Source organism: Emys orbicularis, chromosome 11, assembly GCF_028017835.1.
Source record: "Emys orbicularis isolate rEmyOrb1 chromosome 11, rEmyOrb1.hap1, whole genome shotgun sequence".
Classification (NCBI taxonomy): domain Eukaryota; kingdom Metazoa; phylum Chordata; order Testudines; family Emydidae; genus Emys; species Emys orbicularis.
In genome coordinates, this window is record NC_088693.1 from 19,630,672 (window position 1) to 19,649,733 (window position 19,062).

The following is a 19,062-nucleotide window of genomic DNA, read 5'->3' on the forward strand; positions in this document are numbered from 1 at the left end:
GCTCTGGGTGTCCCTAAACGTCTGTCTGCCAGAAGCTGGAACTGGATGACAGGGGATGATCACTTGATAAATTGCCCTGTTCTATTTATTCCCTCTGAAGCATCTGGCACTGTCTACTGTCAAAAGACTGGAAACTAGACCATTGATCTGACCATATATATATATATATATATATATATATATATATATATATATATATATATATATATATATATATATACCCAGTATATTTTATATGCGTAAGATATTGTACATTCCAATCTCACTAAGGTTAGTTGAGCCATATTGTCAAGTTTGTATAACTGAGTTTAGTATATGCTGAGTCCCATTTTAATGCAAGATACAAGTTTACTACAGCTACCAGATAGAGAAGTTCTCCTTCAAGTGGCTGTGCATATGTACATTCCTCTGCAGGTGTGTGTTCACCCTGTGCACTTGTCGGAGATTTTTGCCATCAGTACCATTAGCCAGTGTACACGTCCCTGCTCTCCTCATGCTCTCAGGTGAGGGCATAAGTGGGACATGTCCACCGTCTCCTTCTCGGTTCCTTCTCACTACCCGGGATGATGATTTAAGCTCCCTGTAGCTTTGCTTTGGTGAGCCAGGTTAGAGAGCATTTCTGTATATACTTAGTTGATGTTTAATAGTTTACTTAGGCAGCTGTAGTTTAGTAGTTTTCCTGAGAGATTTATTATGAAAAAATCCTTGGTGTTTAAACAATGTGCTAAGTGCAGGACTGTTTTCACTGTCACAGACAGCACATCAGTTGTTTAAACTGTTTAAGTGAGGGACAAATGTTCCATTTGTACCTCCTTCCCCACCAGGACTAAAAAGCAGAGGGACAATTGCCTGAAGATTCACCTCACAATGGAGGCAATGTGACCTGCATCTGAACCAGGCCCTGACTGAGATACAGAGAACTCGGATTCAGCCTGAAGTGCCCCTCCAGCTGCTTCTCACTCGAAGCACAAGCTGGGTGAAAAAACGTCATGCTTCATCTTATCCATCAGACTCAAAGTGTTCTAGACATCCTGACTCTGGCAGAGAATCTAAGACTTGGTCTCCGAGTAAATGTGCTAAGTCCTCTGGTACTGGTTCGAAGCCCCACAAACCTAAGCACTCACCCACTCCATCTGAGGAGGCACCATGGACTCTGGCTCTCTTGGGGCCATTGAGACTGGTGCCTCTACCAGTGCTGGGTCCTTCTGCCTCTCCTCAGCCAATTCAGTCTGCATCAGCATTGCCAGCACCATCAGCTCAGTACACTCACCTCAGGTGCCTCCAACTCCACAGACCTTCTTATCCACAGGAGAACTACTTTGTTTTTTCTTACCTAATTCTCCCCTTGATACAGCCAACTCTACTGCTTCCTCCATCTATGTACCCAGCACCACTGACACTCTGAGACTATATTGACACACCCTGAATCGTCAGCATACTCAGTGATCATACCAGCACTGTCAGCACCGACAATACACTCGACACTTTCAACGCATTCTCTCATGCATGCAACATTGACGTGTCTGACACCGACAGTGCATTCAGAGATTGTCCCTGTACTGCTGGCACCGATGATGCACCTGGCACAATTGTCACAGTCTGAGGTTTTACTGGTACCACCAGTACCATCAACTTCCGACCACCACAACATATATGTGTTTTTGAATATCGTCTCTCTCCAATGCCTTGACCTCCTAGAACCCTGACGGCAATTGCTTCTCCCTATTCTGAGGACATTTCTGTTTTCTCTTCAGACTCTGAAAGGGAGGAAACTATTTCTCCATCCAGGTGTTTCAGATCCCCTTACAGGTCTGCTGAATGGATGACTTAAAGAGCATTGTGTTCCTTACAGGAAAGCTCCAACATGGTGTCCTTCACCGTGGATGGCTCTGTCTATGCCATTTCCTGTATGGGCTGCTCTGTGAGAGACTCTAGGCCTCCATCTCACACTCTTTCTAGAAGGAAATCTCCTCCTTGTATAGTGCAGGACTCATCTGCTCAGAATCCTGCTAACATTCCTCAATCTCCTGTACTGGATCCTGTGAAGGAGGGAGAATTATTGGAGGAGTCACTTAATGTTGCTTCTCAAATATCTTCATCTTCCCCTTGAGGAAGCAGTTAGCCCGTAGTCAACATCTCCTCCCCCAGAGGACTTTAAGTCTTTTTTCAAGACCTTATGAGAAGGGTGGCTACTTCTCTAGGAGACCAAGCAGAAATTGTGCAAGAGAACCTGCACGCTTTCCTGGACATTTTACAGACTACTGTTCCAGGAAGCGTTGCCCTTCCTATCAATAAACCACTTCTAGATCCAGTACGATTTTACGGTAGACTCCAGCCTCTATACCCCTTATGGTGAAGCAGGTGGATAGATGTTACCAAATCCCTCAACAAGACGATGGTTATTTCTTTACCCACCCACTTCCTTGTTCCCTGGTGGTCACAGTGACTAATGAGCAGTCTCAATCTAAGGCCACCCCTAGGTTGTAAAGCTTATTCCACTGCCATACTTCAAATGAGGATCACCAATCTCTTACCTAAATTTTATTTTCTTAATTATTCAGCCATCTCAAAATTTGCTGATAAGTTGCTGAAGAATATAGGGAACAGTTTATAGTTTTAGTTTCTGAGGGTCATCTTACCCTTATATGTCTCTTCAGGCAGCAATACATGCCACTGACACTGACTCACATTCTGTCACCGCTGCTGTCTCCATGAGGTGTTCATCCTGTCTCCAGGCTTCCGGCATTCCAAAAGAGTTGCAGAATACAATTGATGATTTGCCCTTTGAGGGCTGTAAGTGTTCTCTGCCAGGACAGATGACATGTGAAGGACTCTCATGCAACGCTTCACTTCTTGAGAGCTATATTCCTGCTACTAAAATAAAACTATTTAAATCACACTTCTACTTGAGACCATTGTTACATCAGAGAACCTAAGAAAAAATCAAGAACTTCTCAATGTCACCAGCCATCTTCCACTGAGGCGGGCCCTTCCCACAAGACAATTGCTACCTCAAAGTCATTTTGACTCTATGATTGAGGATGGCACTGATGATATCTCCTCCCTTTTGATTATGCCTGTCTCTTTTTTACTGTGCTTTGCAGAACATCAGGCTGGACAAATGGATACTTAGCACAGTAAAGGAGGGATATGTAATCCAGTTCATCTCCCTCCCTTTTCCCAACCCACCTTCCCCATCCCTTTTCTGGACCCTTCTCACAAGAAGCTCTTGTTACTTCAAGAGCTATGGTCTCTTCTAGACTTCAGAGAAATAGAGGAAGTTCCTTACCAACACAGAAGGAAAGGATTTTATTACCGGTACTTCCTGGTCCCAAAGAAATCTGGTGGCTTCCACCCCATCCTAGATGTAAGAAAGCTGAACAAATTCATCCAGAAAATCAAGTTCAGGTCACTTCCACATGGCAATACCTCCCTCCCACAGGAAGTACCATCAATTTCTGATAGATACCAACCACTACCAGTACACAGTGCTTTCTTTCAGCTTGTCTTGAGCCCCAAGAGTTTTCACCAAGTGCATGACAGCAGTTGTTTGGGATACAAATATATCCCTACATGGACAATTGGCTGGTTCAAGCAATATTAAGCAATCATGTCCAGAACAGTGTCCTAGTAATCAGGTTGATGTTCTCCCTTCTTGGCATGAAAATAAAGTTGGACAAATCACAGATATAATAAACTCAGGGCATAATTTTTATAGGAGCAGATCTGGAACACTGGAACAGCCATGGTTTATCTTCCACAGGAACAGTTCCAATCTATAACCTTCCTTTCAGAAAGCTATCCAACAATTATCATATGATCCTGCACTCAGCTTCTCAGACACATGGCTTTGTGCATGTATGTAACAACACACGCCCGACTTCACCTCTGCTGTCTGCAGGCTTGGCTTCATTCGGTATATCAACATTGTAGGCATCCTCTGAACATGTGGATTTGCGTACCTACATGCATGCTTCAGTCTCTGGATTGATAAATGTACGCAAGGGAGTTCTGTTTCTGTCCCCAGAATCATCAATGACTCTGGCTAGAGATGCATCTACAAAAGGCTGGGGGTCCATCTCAGTCAGTTTCAGGCTCAAGATGTTTGGCCGCCTCAGGAAATTTTCCCCCATATAACTATGCTGGAGTTTAGGGCCATATGTCGGCCCTGCAAAATATTTATGCCCACCATCAAGAATCAGGTGATTCAAGTTCTCACAAACAATACAACTGCTATGTTTTACCTGAACAAGCAGGGAGGGGCAAGGTAATCTAAATTGTGCCAGAAGGATAGCCTCCTGTAGCATCTGTGTATTTGTCACAAAGTGTCCCTGAAGGCCTTCCATCTTCCAGAAGTGAGGAACACTCTAGCAGAGTCCCTCGGCAGGGTTTTCATAGACCCACATGAATAGTCAATTAGGCTGGATGTTCTCCTCCAGGTTTTCCACCACTAGGGTTACCCAACAATAGATATGTTTGCAACAAATCTCAACAGGAAATATATGAGATTTGCTCGAGAGCGGGTTCCATCACAGGTTCTTTTCTACTTTCCTGGTTCAGTCATCTTTTACGTACATTCTTTCCAGTTCCTCTCATTACAAGGGTCCTCGGGAAGCTGAAACAAAACAAAGCATCACTAATCCTCATTGCACCGGCAGAGTCCAGGCAGTATTGGTTCACTTCTATTTCTGCATTACATCTGCCAGTAGACCGTTTTTCCATATTTTTTCATCCTCCTCTTTCTTGAGTTTTTAAAGGGCCTGGTCATTGTTTACCCTCCTGTGTCTGATCTGGTACCTGTATGGGATTTGAATCTAGTTCTCTTCAAACTGATAGGAACTTTATTTGTGCCTATGGCCACAACTTCATTATCTTTATTGACAAGGCAGACAGTGTTTTTGGTGGAAAGCACTTCTGGTAGGAGGATTTCAGCACTTGAAGCTGCTTTAGCTGACCCTCCTTTTACTGTTTTTTTTTATAAAGACAATGTGGCCCTTAGGTCACATCCTATGTTTATGCCCAAGGTAGTGTTAGCTTTCCACCTAAATCAAACAATTAATCTTCACTTGTCTTTCCTGAAACCCCATTCATCTAAGGCAGAGGAGGCTCTTCATACCTTGGATGTTCGTTCAGCTGTGGCTTTTCTTGGACTGTAGTAGATACTTCGGGACTACAACATGGCTCTTTGTAAGCTAAGCAGCAAGAATTAAGGGTCAATCAGTGTCATCTCAGCATATCTCATACTGGGTCTCTGACTGTATCAACTCTGTTATGACCTTGCTAAAGTCTCCTCCATCAAGGTAACTGCTTATTCCACCAGGGCTCTACTCAGGAATGCTGATGTAGGGAACTAAGTCCCAATCGCTGATATATGCAAGGTGGCAACGTGGTCATCTGCGTATACTTTTCTCTACTCATTATGACTCTGGGCACGCACACACCTATAGTGGAATGTACATGTGCACAACACCTCTCGAAGAACAACAGTTACTGCACGATAAGTAACCATTTTTTTACTTCTTTAGCTCAAGCTGTAGAGGTTCATGGTTTTAGAACTGGAGATCCTGGATGCAGTCCCCAGTGAGAACCCATGATAGTTGTCATTACGTTTTCATCCATCAGGGATTTAGGATCATATAAAGAGCTTATCCTTCAATTTTATAACAGGGCTCTGTGCAACTGCTAAATCTGATCCTAAAAGTAGGAATGCTGCATGCATTGGTTTAAGTGTTCAACTTACAGCAGGAGTCTCAAACTCATTCTGCAGAGTAGGCCAAATTACACTGATAAATATGTTGTCCAGGCAGGGTCTGAAAACTTGGGCTGTATAGTCTCCTTAATCCACAGCAGCTCTCCCGTGGATACCAGGAGGAGGCTTGCAAAGATCCAGGGTAGAATTATTATATAGTGTTTTTAAGTCCCAGTCCTACACAAGATTCCACTAGAGGAGGCCCCTGTGGAGTACAGCCTCCACTGCAGCCATTCCCTTTCCTGTCCTTGGCCCCCCTCCAGTTACAGAAAATTGGGGCAGGTAGACATCAGCCTGTTTTGCCCTCTGAGAACTGAAGAACATCTTCAAAGGACCGTGGTTACAGAAATGTGCTCTTTGACACAAGTGGTTTCCTTCTTCCTCCCTCCCCACCTTGCGTTTTAGTGATGCAGGGGGAAGTTAGAGTCTGGGAGGGCAAAGGTTTATCGAAGTGAAATTCAGTCTGAGCTCTTGATTAAAAACGAAGACCATCCTATCTTAAGTAATTTGGTATATTGCTGAAGGTCAACTGTGATGCAGATCCTGCGCTTATCTAATTCTGCCTGTATATGCCTCCAACAGCATAATTTGAGGCTTCTCAATTTTAGTTACTTTATCCTGTATTATAATAATGATCATTCTATAACTTCATAATTGTTCATTGCATTTTTTGGACAAATAAAATGACAGGTCCCTATTCCGAGGATCTTACAGTGTAAGGATCTGATCTTGTTCCTTTGAAAATAATGGAAGTTTTGCATTGACTTTAGTGGGAACAGGACTGAGCCATAAATTAGACTTAAAACAGCAAAGGATAACAATAAACAAAGGAAACTATTGTTTCTGAGTCTCATTGTCCCGAGTCTCATTTGCCAAATAAGTTGCACACTCCTCAAAAATAATCAATGGCAGATAAACTGCATATGCTGCTGCTACAACTGCTCTCTCACTCCTATTTAGTATTTGAGAGTCAAAACAAGAATCTGTTTCTCTGACTTTTCTCAGTTAGTGAAGTGCCTGCTCAGGAAACATAAGTTACTGTAAAAGGGAAAAATAGAAATACTGTTGATGAGATCGAAGTTTACTGTTGATGCATTTATGGTTTAATGTCACTTAACTCAGCAACATCGCTAACACTTTTATTCTGCCCATCTCTTACAGTAAATTATTCTGCTGTGATATATTTTAATGGACTGTAGGAGTGCCCTACTGGATTCTGTTCCGGTTTGATGAACAGCACCAAATCATATTTTTTATGTATGTGGCATGTATGTCGCTTCGAGTGTGGCTGTGGTGTATAGCAGCAAAAGGGGAACATACTAATTCTTATAACTGATGATCAATAGAGTGTATCTCTCTTTTCTGTTTTGGCTGAGCCTAGTGAGGCATGGAAATAAATTATATTTGCCTGTTACAGCTTTCAGCAGTATCTGTTACGGTTGATATTTAGTGCTATGGGCTAACTTTGTTTTATATGCTGAAAGTCCTCATACTTACTGCAGAACTGCTGTACACGGATTTATAATACTATAGCTAATGGATAGTGCTCTAAGGTCCTGACCCAAAGCCTACCGAAGGTATTGGAAAGACTCTTATTGAGGGGAAACTCCAGCAAATACAATTCTCTTTGGTAAGAAAATTAATATGAGATAAACCCTTTGTGGTTTTGCCTCAAACCTTTCATAAGGCTGAAAAAGGACTGTTTTTTTACCGGGTCAGAAAACTAACCAAGGCCTGGCGTGATAGAGCTGGCCTGAAAAAGAAGATACTAAAAACAACCTTTTCTGAGATGGAGGTATGGGGACCTAGCTGTTTGTTTAAACAATGCTATTTAAACTGCAGGGCATGCTGGGTCATTGGTAGTGCAACTGCTTTTTAAGTGGACCAAGGCTGTATGGGTTTATTCTTCTTCCCTTCTCTCTTGCCTAGCCTGGTCTCCATAATCCTATTTCAGCCACATATTAACTGACGTGAAGCCATTCTCTCACTCCTTTGCTCTGCTCTACTTGCTTGATAGGGAATACAAAAGTCTGCAACAGCTCAAGGCCTCAGTAAACAGATATCAACATTTCTGGCGAGGTAGTCTGGAATTAACTTTGGCAGATATTTTAGGCATCTTGGTTTCCACTGCTGTCACATTTTGCTCTGTGGGGTTGGAAGGCAAGGAAAGGGAGGAGGCTCTTTGATTGTAAAAGTGCTCTCCTGTGATGAAAATATAGTCATGGTTCCAAATGAAAATTTGCAGTAACAAGCAACAATAAGCCCAGCAATCTTTTCTTGCAGAACTTTTGACAGGTTTGAGGGAAGTGAAGAGGCACTTCACACTTTCCGTTTTCAGCAGCCTTTATCTCTGCATTTTCAGATCGTTTAATAGGACGTAGCAGATGAAAGAGAAATTCAGTTTGCTCACTGAAAGATACAAGAACCAATAGAGATTTTACACTGCCACTTCCAGTCCAGAGATTGTACAGGGAGAAAGTTCATTTCAAACCTATGAAGATAACAGTCTCTATCAATGAGATATCTACAAAGTAAATAACATTTTCAGTGTTTCTTCCACTTGAGTTGCTACTGACCACCTGACTTATGTATGTAGACAGAGAGAGAGAATCAGAGCTTTAAGGAATCCACTTCAGTGCATAGTCCCAGGGGAAAATGCCCTTTCAGCACTGAGCTACTCCTTTTATTTTGCAATGATTTATTTACAGCATCATGAGAAAGGAGATAGCAAAGATGGGTCAAGTTCAGCTGTATCCTGTGATTTTGTAGTTTATTGGTGAGCTAACTATCTTGTCTAAGCAGCTATCAGGAAAATATTTCATTGTCATGCAACGACTAGGCTATCTGACATTTTTGTTCTTAAAAATGAAAGTTTTCAATTGCCAGTCAATTTTAATTTTGCCAAAAAAATATGCCAATCTCAGCACAGATAAAAGCAAATTACTTCATTAATGTCCATAGCATTACAAGTACTTTTCAGGAGTTTAAAGGTTTTTAATCATTAAAATTTTGTAAGCTAAAAGATCGTTTTGTCTTTAGACACTTGAATTTATGTTCAATTCCAAGAGAATTAGTGGCAACCCTCTTTCCTGATACTTTCAAAACTAGAGAGGACAAAGGAAATGTACTGGTGGGAATAATCCTGCCAGGACCCCAAACCACCTGCAGTCCCTTGCTTCAACCCACTGACATTCGGAGTTGCTTTTTAACCACAAGGATTTATGGGGTTGTGTCACTGCACAAAATCTGATTCTGTGATAGCTGAATATACTGGTGTTGGTGAAAGCTTTTTTTGAGGAATTCTGTTACAAACCCCTAGGTCCAGGTGATAACAGCTCAGCCAAAAATAGTCTTAAAATGGGTTTAAAAATGGCATACAAGGGCTCACACCAGGAGAACAGCATTGTGAACATATAGACAATCATTTTTCAAGGTTGTCCATTGGCAGCTCTTAAAGATGTTTGCTTTTCGCCAGCAAAATAAAAAATCATCTTTTAGGAATCACACTCACTAGACATTTATTACTTCAGTTCTTAGCAACGGTTGATTTCTTTTTGTATTTTTAAGCATGGCTGTAAGACAAACAGTTAAAAATTGGCCGCTCTGTATACATAACTACAATGAGGAGTCAGCTCCATTTCTCAGCTTCCACAGATTCCAGGAGCATTTGCTTAATGCATTTGTGTTGGCCAATCTCTGTTTAAGAGCACATCTACAGTACTGCGATCCTAATGGGTGAACCTTACCATAAGTGTTTCCTTCACTTGTAGTGTTAGCATTGGACATGCCTTGCTTACGTCCATTTTAGGTTTTCATAATCCATCACTTAAGGAGACCCTTTTTTACTATTTCTCAGATTCAGTTCCTTCAAAGCTAAGGCAGAAATTATGTCCATAATATGATTTTAAAAGTCACTTAGTTGCACGGCATGTGGATTTCCCCCTCCCCTCTTTAATTGTAACCAGGGTTCTAATTGGAACATTTTGTGAGAGAACCGTTTTCTGTGAGTCTGGTTTTTGTAAGGAAAGGAAAGGAGTAAGAAATGGGATTGCTGTTATTTTAATGAATGGTATTCAGTTCTATTATTTCTGAAATGGTAACCTAATTTTTCTTTTCTATTCCGTGGGTTAGGGAGTTTTCACTGAAAATAAATAGGATCTTAATGGACATTGTAAAAGTGGTTATGGACAGTAATGACTATTAGAGTGCTTGCAGTTTTCCAGCAAGTTGCATGTAATTTGGTCATAAAAATCAAATTTCCTTTGTTAAAAATGCAATGAAAACATATTGGAATGTTTAATGTTAAAAATGATGCTGCCATCAGAGTTGTGTAACTTGTAATATTTAATAATACATCAGGATTTAGTCATGTATTTCATTAAATGTTTCACATGCACAAGGAATATATTTGGAAAACATATGAAAATTATGTTTTAAAGTAATATGATTGACTTAACCACAGCACTGAATATTTAGTAAACATATTCAGGGTCAACTTGATGAGCGTTTTCTCCAAATATTTTGCCACGATAGTTATACAAAAAAACTTATTTGTGCAAAATGAGCTAATAATAATGATAAACCTATATAAACATTCATTATATATTCTACCTTATTTTTATTGATTAACTCAATATAGAGGCAACATCATAGCAGCACTGTATGTTAGTTTGTCAGCAGTGTCATTAAGCCCTCATAGAAAGGGATGGAACTCTCAGATGGCTTTAATTAAAGAAAAATCAAAATACTTACAACTGCTTATAGAAGTGTAGTGGAAAAGTCACAAGGAGTAGATGATGGGCTTCTGTCCATAAATATATACATATATATATAAAATGTATCGAATAGCATTAAAAACAAACACAGAAGGCAATAATCCATTGCTATATCAGAACTTACATTATCAAAAATTAACCTTTGTATGAAAATACAGTAGAACCTCAGAGTTAAGAACACCTTGGGAATGGAGGTTGTTCGTAACTCTGAAATGTTTGTAACTCTGAACAAAACGTTATAGCTGTTTTCAAAAGTTTACAACTGAAAAATGCTGCTTTCCCTTTATTTTTTAGTAGTGTACATTTAACACAGTACAGTACTCTATTTGCTTTTTTTTTTTCTTTTTCTTTTTTTTTTGGGTCTCTGCCTGAATGTGTGCTTCTGGTTTCAAATGAAGTGTGTGTGGTTGACTGGCCAGTTCGTAACTCTGGTGTTCATAACTCTGAGGTTCTGCTGTACAACCAGAGATCTCAGTCCTGCATGAGGATCTGCTAGGGTGAATCCCTGCACCTGTACAAAGTCCCATTGACTTCAGGAGACTAGCAGATCCTCATGCAGGATCTCAACCTTAAGCTGTGCTGATGTTTCAGCTTCGTTGGCCTTCACAGGCACGGAAGAGAGAATGATTCTAAGGAAGGGAGGATGTGGAAAAGAGGAAATAACTGTGGCTTAGAGAAGGAGAAAGAGACTTACAGGAGAGAGAGAGAGAGAGAGCGGTACTGGGTAAGAAGAGAGAGAGAATGACACTGGAGAGAAGATAAATCAACTGAGAGAATAAAGAGGTTTGAGGAGAAGAATATGGGGGAGAGAGAAGGAAAGCGACTGAAAAAGAAGGAGGGAAAGAACACTGGGACAGAGAAAGAGAAGAAATACTAACTGACAAGCTGCTCTGTCATCTGACTGACAGCCACAAAGAAATCACAGGTTGATCTCATGTAACAATAATAATTATATAATAATACCTAGCTCTCATGTAGCATGTTTCAGAGTGCTTTACAGAGGAGGTCAGCATCATTATTCCTGTTTTACAGGTGGGGAAAGTGAGGCACAGAGACTTGTGCGAGGTCAATGGCAGAGCCAGGGATAGAACCCAGGTCTTCTGAGTCCCAGTTCAGTTCTCTTTCTGCTAGGCCCCACTGCCTCATGTTCAGCTCACTATTGCATTGGCATGTGGTAATATTGCCTTTTGGTGCAGTGTTCTCACCCAGCGATACAATATTATCGTGTTATGAGTTCATTCCCTATTTTTTCTAACACTCCCATGCTGTTGTAAAATGGCTCTCTTCTGGGATAACGATCTGGTAGCCCAGCAGAATGAATGGAATAGCAGTCAAACACAAGTACCCTGCAGGAATCACATGAAAGGAGCTACATGTGGCTTGAGCACCAGAGCTTTCTAAGCTCTCCCCTTTTTATGTTACTCAAAGTATCTCTACTACCCGGCATTGTACTCTGCTTCATTATTCGCCACTCACTAGAACACTGCTATAATATTGGAAACCTTTCCATTTACGGTAAATTCTCCGTTTCTAGTACACATCCTACGTACTGGTATCTTTTCTATTTGTTTAGGCCAGATGATACGTACTCGGTCCATAATTATGCAGGCACAAGGAGAAGGAAGGCTATGCCCTACACAGCTCACCCAGTACAGAAACTGTCCTGTAAAGCCATGCTACACTTGGATTCTCGGGGCGTGGTCACCATGCAAAGTAGAGGTATGTCTTGTTGTTATGCTTATGAGGCGTTTCTCGGGTGATGCTCGTAGAAACTCATTTCATCAATGACAAATGGCACAATTAGGTGACACAATTAATTTAAACAGCTTTTCAGAGATCTAAGTACTTTTGCTGCCATTAAGACCATGCTAACATCCACTTTAAAACAAAGTGAGTTCATCATGAGTAGAACTATTGTGATTTATCCAGCCATTAGAGTCATAGATTCCAAGGACTGAAGGGACCATTGTGATCATCTAGTCTGACCTGCTGTATAACACAGGCCATAGAACTTCCCCAAAATAACTCCTTTGAACATATATTTTAGATAAACATCCAATCTTGTTTTAAAAATTGCCAATGATGGAGAATCCATCACGATCCTTGGTAAATTGTTCCAATGGCTAATTACCCTCACTGTTACCGACTTGCACCTTATTTCCAGTCTGAATGTATCTAGCTTCATCTTCCAGCCATTGGACCACGTTATATCTTTCTCTGCTAGATTGAAGAGCCCATTCTCAAATATGTGTTCCCTATGTAGGTACTTACAGGCTGTACTGAAGTCACACCTTTAGAAACTAATTGTAACAGTGCAAGTCGTAGTAGTGTACACATATATCAGTACTGATGTGAGTTCCACCAACTCTTCCTGGAGTGCAGCTCTAGCAAACCATTATTTAATTATTTACAGCAATGCTAGCAAGAAAATGTATGTAGCAGATTTTGGAAGTGTTTTATTTTGGAAGTAGTAATAACAATGACCCTGAGAATAACTGATGTCCCTAGACATCTATAATGTCTTAAACACTTCAATTTAAAGTTATTCTGTGGCATGTTGATTACTATATTCTTCTTAGTGGAGTTATCAAAATGGCCTGCAAATGTAAAAGACTTAAATTGCATAGCACACATACCCCCCTTGCTTTGGGAATCTGCATTTTCTCACTATCTTAATGTTGCTTTGTGCTTGCATTGATTTATCTTGCACTTTCCCCCCCTCTCCTTAGTAATTGATGTGAATTAATTTGTAATTAAATTGATGTGAATTTTCTACACTGAAGTTACTCCTACAGGGTGAAATTTGCTTCACCTGCATTAACCTGTACTAACTGTCCTCTATGAGGAAGAAGTATGGGTGAAATGCCGAGAGGAAATCCACTCCCTTCACCCCGGGCACATGACCTCAGTGCAGATCTCACCATGGTTGCTGTTCCACACTATGGGACAAAGAGTTGGGGCCATTAGATGTGTGTGTAAGTGCAGATCCCCTGGCCTTTCTTCTGATCTACCCTTATCATGATGTAGCAGGCTTTGTGCCATCTTCTGCTCCCACATTTCTCCTGGAGAGGGCAGAGAGGATGCAGCAAGTGTGCCTGTGATGAGTGCTGCAGCTGGTATAATCTAGAGCAGCCTTAGCCCATTGTAAATTGTAGCTGGAACCGTTTTGACCCTTGGCCGGCCCACAATCAGGGAAGCAGCAAGATGACTTAGGGCCACCCCTTCCTCCTGCTGTTTTCAGTTCTGCTAAATACAAACCAGGTACAACTGAGAATGTGACCCATGCATGTAAATGTAATATTTATGTAGCCCTAACACCCTGGGATCTTATCTTCTCCAAGTAAACAGGGTTAGTTCTGATGAGTACTAGATGGGAGGCCTTTAATTGTATGAAATAGTGCTGGTGATAAGGGAGTGGACACTTCTCTCTGAGTTAGGTACTGAATCGACACCCTGACATATTGCTAAGATTATTAAGTTGACGGCAGCTTTTGCAGAATAGAAGCATGTTAAATCTGGAGCCTGGCCAAATTTCAGCTGAGATAAAATAATTACATCCTGTCTACCCCAGATTTCACCCTGCACTTTCAGTAGGATACAGTATTCTTCTTTCCTTCCTAAACTATTGTGTTGTCTTTCTGTGCTCTATTAAATGGCTGTCAGAGGTGGCTGCACTTCAACGGGGGCGGGGGGAAGGAGGAGTGGTTCCTTTTCAATGTATTTTAGCAAAGCTCTTAAGGAGGAGGCATGTTATATAAATGTAAGGCGATTTACTTCCAATTTTTTTCAGGGAATGAATCCTAAATTCACCTTCCAACGTATCAAAAATCTTGTTTTTCACAGGTGTTCTGTTGAATCGACTTTGACTAAAATGACAGCAGAAAAATCTGTTGTGAATAGCCTGATATGGTTAAATAAACAATAATCTTAATTATGAGTAGTCTACAATATTTATCTTTTCTGTATTATAGGATACCTGGAAAATATTTTGCAGTCTTAGAATAGTAACCGTTTTAATCCTAAATTAGTTGTTTGGTGCGAATGAGTAGAGCTGTTTGCATGCTTAGAAGTAGAGCCTGGCCCACCAGATGCCCTGCATTGCAGATTTTCACATTATTTAATCCAGAGAGAGGTATTACTGTCAGTCCTTGTGTCCTAAAAAAGATATGTTGGAATGCACGTCTGGTAGTGATAGTACCGGAATGCCCTTCCAGCTCCCAAAGGCAGTGCAGTGTTTCAGTGCAAGTCAAGCCCTGACTACCACTGTCCATGAACCTGCATGCATCACGGGCCACTTCCAGTTGTGCAAGGAGCAAACCTGCAGCCTTCAAAGAGATGGAAAACCTTTTAGAAGCAGTGAACGTTACCAGTCCTAAAGCAATAAGGTACATAAATGGCAGAAAATTAAACCTGAATCTGAATGTTTCCCTCTATGACAGCCTATCATAACCTGGATAAAAAACATCAACAACATGAAGTATTACTAATTTTTATTATTTGGCTACTAAAGGAACATGAGACACGTAGTTAGACATTAACAAAACATTTATCCAGGGCCTCAATATCATTTAATTTATGTGCATTTAACGCCAAATTTCCAAAGGTATTTAGGCTCCTAAAGGTGCGGAGAGGATCCCAATGGGATTTGCAAAAGTGCCTAAGTGCCTAACTTTCATTAATTGGGAGTTGGGTGCCTAGACACTTTTGAAAATCCCACTAAGCACCTATTTGCATCATTTGGTGCCTAATACCATCAAAAATCTGGCCCTCAAAGTCTGATCATGCAGCCCTTTCTCACAAAGGAGAATGTATACCCAAATAAGTGCTCACTGATGAGGGAAAGTGTTGCCCAATCGGGCCCTTAATTAACAACTCTTTTCCCTCAGGAGAGACAATATTTACTAAGCAGACCTTACTCTTGGGAGCTATGTATGTCCAATAACCTCCTCAGGGATCTTCCTCTGTTTATCACCTGTTATTCAATTTGGGCTGATTATTGATATCCTTACTCTAGCAAATTCCCACTGAACTCTACTGGATGGTTGGAACTTTAGGAATGGGTCCTACATAATTTTAGGAAGCAAATAGGGACCAGTATTTTTATCCTGCGTTATTTATGCACCACATATAGTAAAAAAGCAGACTTCCCCTGTCCTCTGTAAATGGCATCATGACTTTCCATTTTCAAAAAGTATGATGATCCCTGCCACGCAAGGACGTTGTTAGGTTTGGTTGTTTGTAAAGCCAGTCTTAAATAATAAACAGAGGTCACCATTAAAGGGTAAACATTTACCACAGCATAATATCTGAGATACAGTAGCTATTTCCTAATCCAAGTACAGGGATATCCAAAGATATCACTGATGTATCACAGTGTAGTAACTGTGTTGACAAAAGGTTGACTTTATAGTGGACAGCACTGTATTAGAGGTAGGTATTATTGTCAGCTAGAATAAGTGTCTTTTCATATCATTTTAGTCCTCTACAATACCGATTAGTCATTTCCTTGTGCTTTTCTTCTAAGTTTGAAATATACTGTAGTTTGATTAGACCCTGTCTGGCGAGAGTTCCTTCCACATCATATTCTGTCTCAACCAGTAATTTCTAAGAACTCCAACCCAGTTTGGCACCTGGATGAGCTATTCATGCACCATTAATCCAAGTCTGCAACAGAGGCTTCTGCAGTGAAATAGCAATTTAGAATAGTAAGTTACATACAGACTAGATTGAAACACAATGTTGAAAACTTAATGTCTAGCTGCATACAGTAAATCTGCACTAATACTTCTCTTAGACACTTGATTACCAACTGCTTTAAATCCAACTCGTTATACCCTCACTTATATTTCACTACCTGTCAATGAGGAGGTGCAGAGAAAATGAGAAAGGTACTGCATGAATATGGGAAAGCCAGTCTTGAGATTCCTGCTACCAAGCCCAGTGCTGAATAAATATACTTGGTAGGTAGCCCTTTAGGTCTGTGAATGAGGTCCATTATTTTCAAAGAATCTACTGCCACGTGGTCCAGAGTAGCACTTCCCAGAGTAGCCCAATAAAAGCAGAGTTTTTACTTAAGGAGTTTTATAAAATGCTCATTTCCGTAAAGCTCAAGTTGCACATATATAATAAATGTAACATCATTACAAGTCCACATCTTTAAAGAGTGGACAACAAACCCCATCACCTACAACAGTCATATCTTCCCTCCTCCCTATAGCATCCTTCAAGGTGTGATTGTCATTTTGTTGACACCATTCTCTGCAGTCTCATTGAAGAGTTCAAGGATTTTATTGTTATAAAGACTGACCCTCTTTTAATCAGAGTTGAAGTATATTGTCAGGGGAATGTATGGAAGCCTACATTCCTTCCACCCATTACGTATCCATTCTGTGGAGAAACTGAGGATTTCAGTTTCCAGTGCTGATTGGGAAGGTCTGAATATCATGAAATATTTTCTAAAGCTCTATGAATTTCACACTTACTGATTATCCAGATGATCAAAAGCCTGTTCCAGTCACTGTGCTCTGTGAATTTGAATTCCTCCTGCAGAGTCACTGGGGTATTGTACTCTTCCTTACTTCCTTGTCCAAACTGTTTAGAGAATTATGCAGCTATTTAACATTATGGCCAATTCTACCCTAGAGATGATTACATTTTAGTGCTGGCTAAAGTAATTTCTGTATACGTCATACTCGATCATGTCACTGAGGCTCAGTCCCCGATAGGGCAGTGTGGAGCTGTACCTACCACCATCCCCATGTCCTGACCCTGAGAAGCTCCTGACAGTTTTCTTCCTTAGTTCTTCAACTCTACAGAAATCCTCCTGCATCCTCCTGGTGCACAGGGGAGGCAAGTGCACTGGTACGCCCCTTCTAGCATGCAGCACACCTCCTATTATAGTCCTGCCAAGTCTGCTGATCAGTGCATGTGGGGAGGAACCTGGTACTTCCCACCTGCCCAATCACAGCTGTTTCATAAAAGTGAAAGAAGGAGTTTTACCCTCCCCCCAACATTGCACACCTGCAGAGGAAGTGGGCACAATCTAGTTACATAGGCCTGGATCCACAGAGGGTCTTAGGCATTGCAATGCTCAGCGTCACTTCACAGCGCCTGATTTTTGGGCACCTAGAAAATCACAGGAACAACACTGCAATCTGCAATACCTGTGTTAGGCACCTAGACAACCTACGCAATGAATCAGGAGAGAGAGTCACCTAAGAAATGTGATCCACAAAAGACAGCACGCCAGGCGCGGTGCCATCTAAGCTAGCCAATAGGAGTTGTCGATGAGAGGGTGTGACCTAAACTGTGCCTTACTCTCAGAGAGAGGTGCCTAACTCCAGGCTGCAAGAAGTCACCTACCTCTGCTAGAGATCCACGAACAGGAACCCTTCTCCTGCAGTCAGGCAGCAAAGCTGCTAAAGGCATTTCTTGTGAGAATGAGTTAGGTGCATGCCTTGCTCCACACAAAACGACTGGAGGAGGAGGTGGTGCTGCTGCTGCTGCCCAGCTTATAACTTTTAGCCAGACTATCCCATAGCCAGTGATTAGCGCACTCACCTGGGACATGGGCGACCCAGGTTCAACTCCCGCCTCTGCCAGAGGTGGGTAAGGATTTTAACAGGTCTCTCCCACTTAGCAGAAGAGTGCTCTAACCACTGAGCTATGGGATAGTCTGATGTGGGCTCCCTCAATCTCTTATGTTGAAGTTCTTCCACTCTGGATAAAGAGTGACTGGAGCTGGGGCACTGGACCCTGGGTTTTCCATCTCACAGGTGGGTGCCATAACCACCAGGCTACAGAATCAGTCTCACTCTCTCTCAGGCCCAGTGACTGCTCCAGTATGGATAAATACTTAAATAGTGTGTGTGGGGGGGGGAAGTGAGAGAGAGATATGACTCTGAAGCCTGGTGGTTAAGGCACTCAGCTGGGAGGTGAGAGACCTAGGGTCCAGTCCCCCAGCTCCCATCACTATGTCTTTATTCATCCACTGTGGAACTGTGGAACAACTTCAACCCATAGCTCAGTGGTTAGAACACTCTTCTGGGAGGTGGGAGATGCCTGTTTAAATCCTTCCCCACCCTGTGCCTGAGAAAGGAATTGAAAATATCAAAATATCCCAAGTGAGCGCTCTTACCACTGGGCTGAAAGGCATAAGGTGGGCAGTGGTACCACCACCACTCTCCAGGTTTGGAATGGGACCTGATCCGGGAGATGGTCTAGAGTGAGGCAGCAGTGTGCATGCCCAGAGGCAGAAACTTAGGTGCTGAGGGACCTTTCACCTTGAAAACTTGGGTGCTAAGTGAGTTTAGGCAACTATATGGTTTGGCAGAAGTTTTATGGATCACAGTGGAGCCTAAAACTGGGATTTATGTACCTAAACCCCAGATTTAGGTGCTTAAGTGTGGGTTTAGGCACCTAATACCTTTGTGGATTGAGACCAGAGTCTGTAAAGCACTTTTAAATCCTTCCAGGTGAAAGTTCTATATAAATTCACTTATTATTATTAATTATTTGATTATTGTTTAAGTTAGCAAC

The 19,062-nt window shown here is 41.5% G+C and overlaps 1 protein-coding gene across 1 annotated transcript in view; it reads left to right on the forward strand.

The window, feature by feature from the left end:
* Positions 1-19,062, forward strand: part of THSD7B (thrombospondin type 1 domain containing 7B) — a 426,330-nt gene that overhangs the window by 398,735 nt on the left and 8,533 nt on the right. The window contains exon 20 of the mRNA XM_065413579.1: positions 12,098-12,243. Coding sequence (XP_065269651.1) covers positions 12,098-12,243 — 146 coding nt within the window. The remainder of the gene's footprint in view (positions 1-12,097; positions 12,244-19,062) is intronic.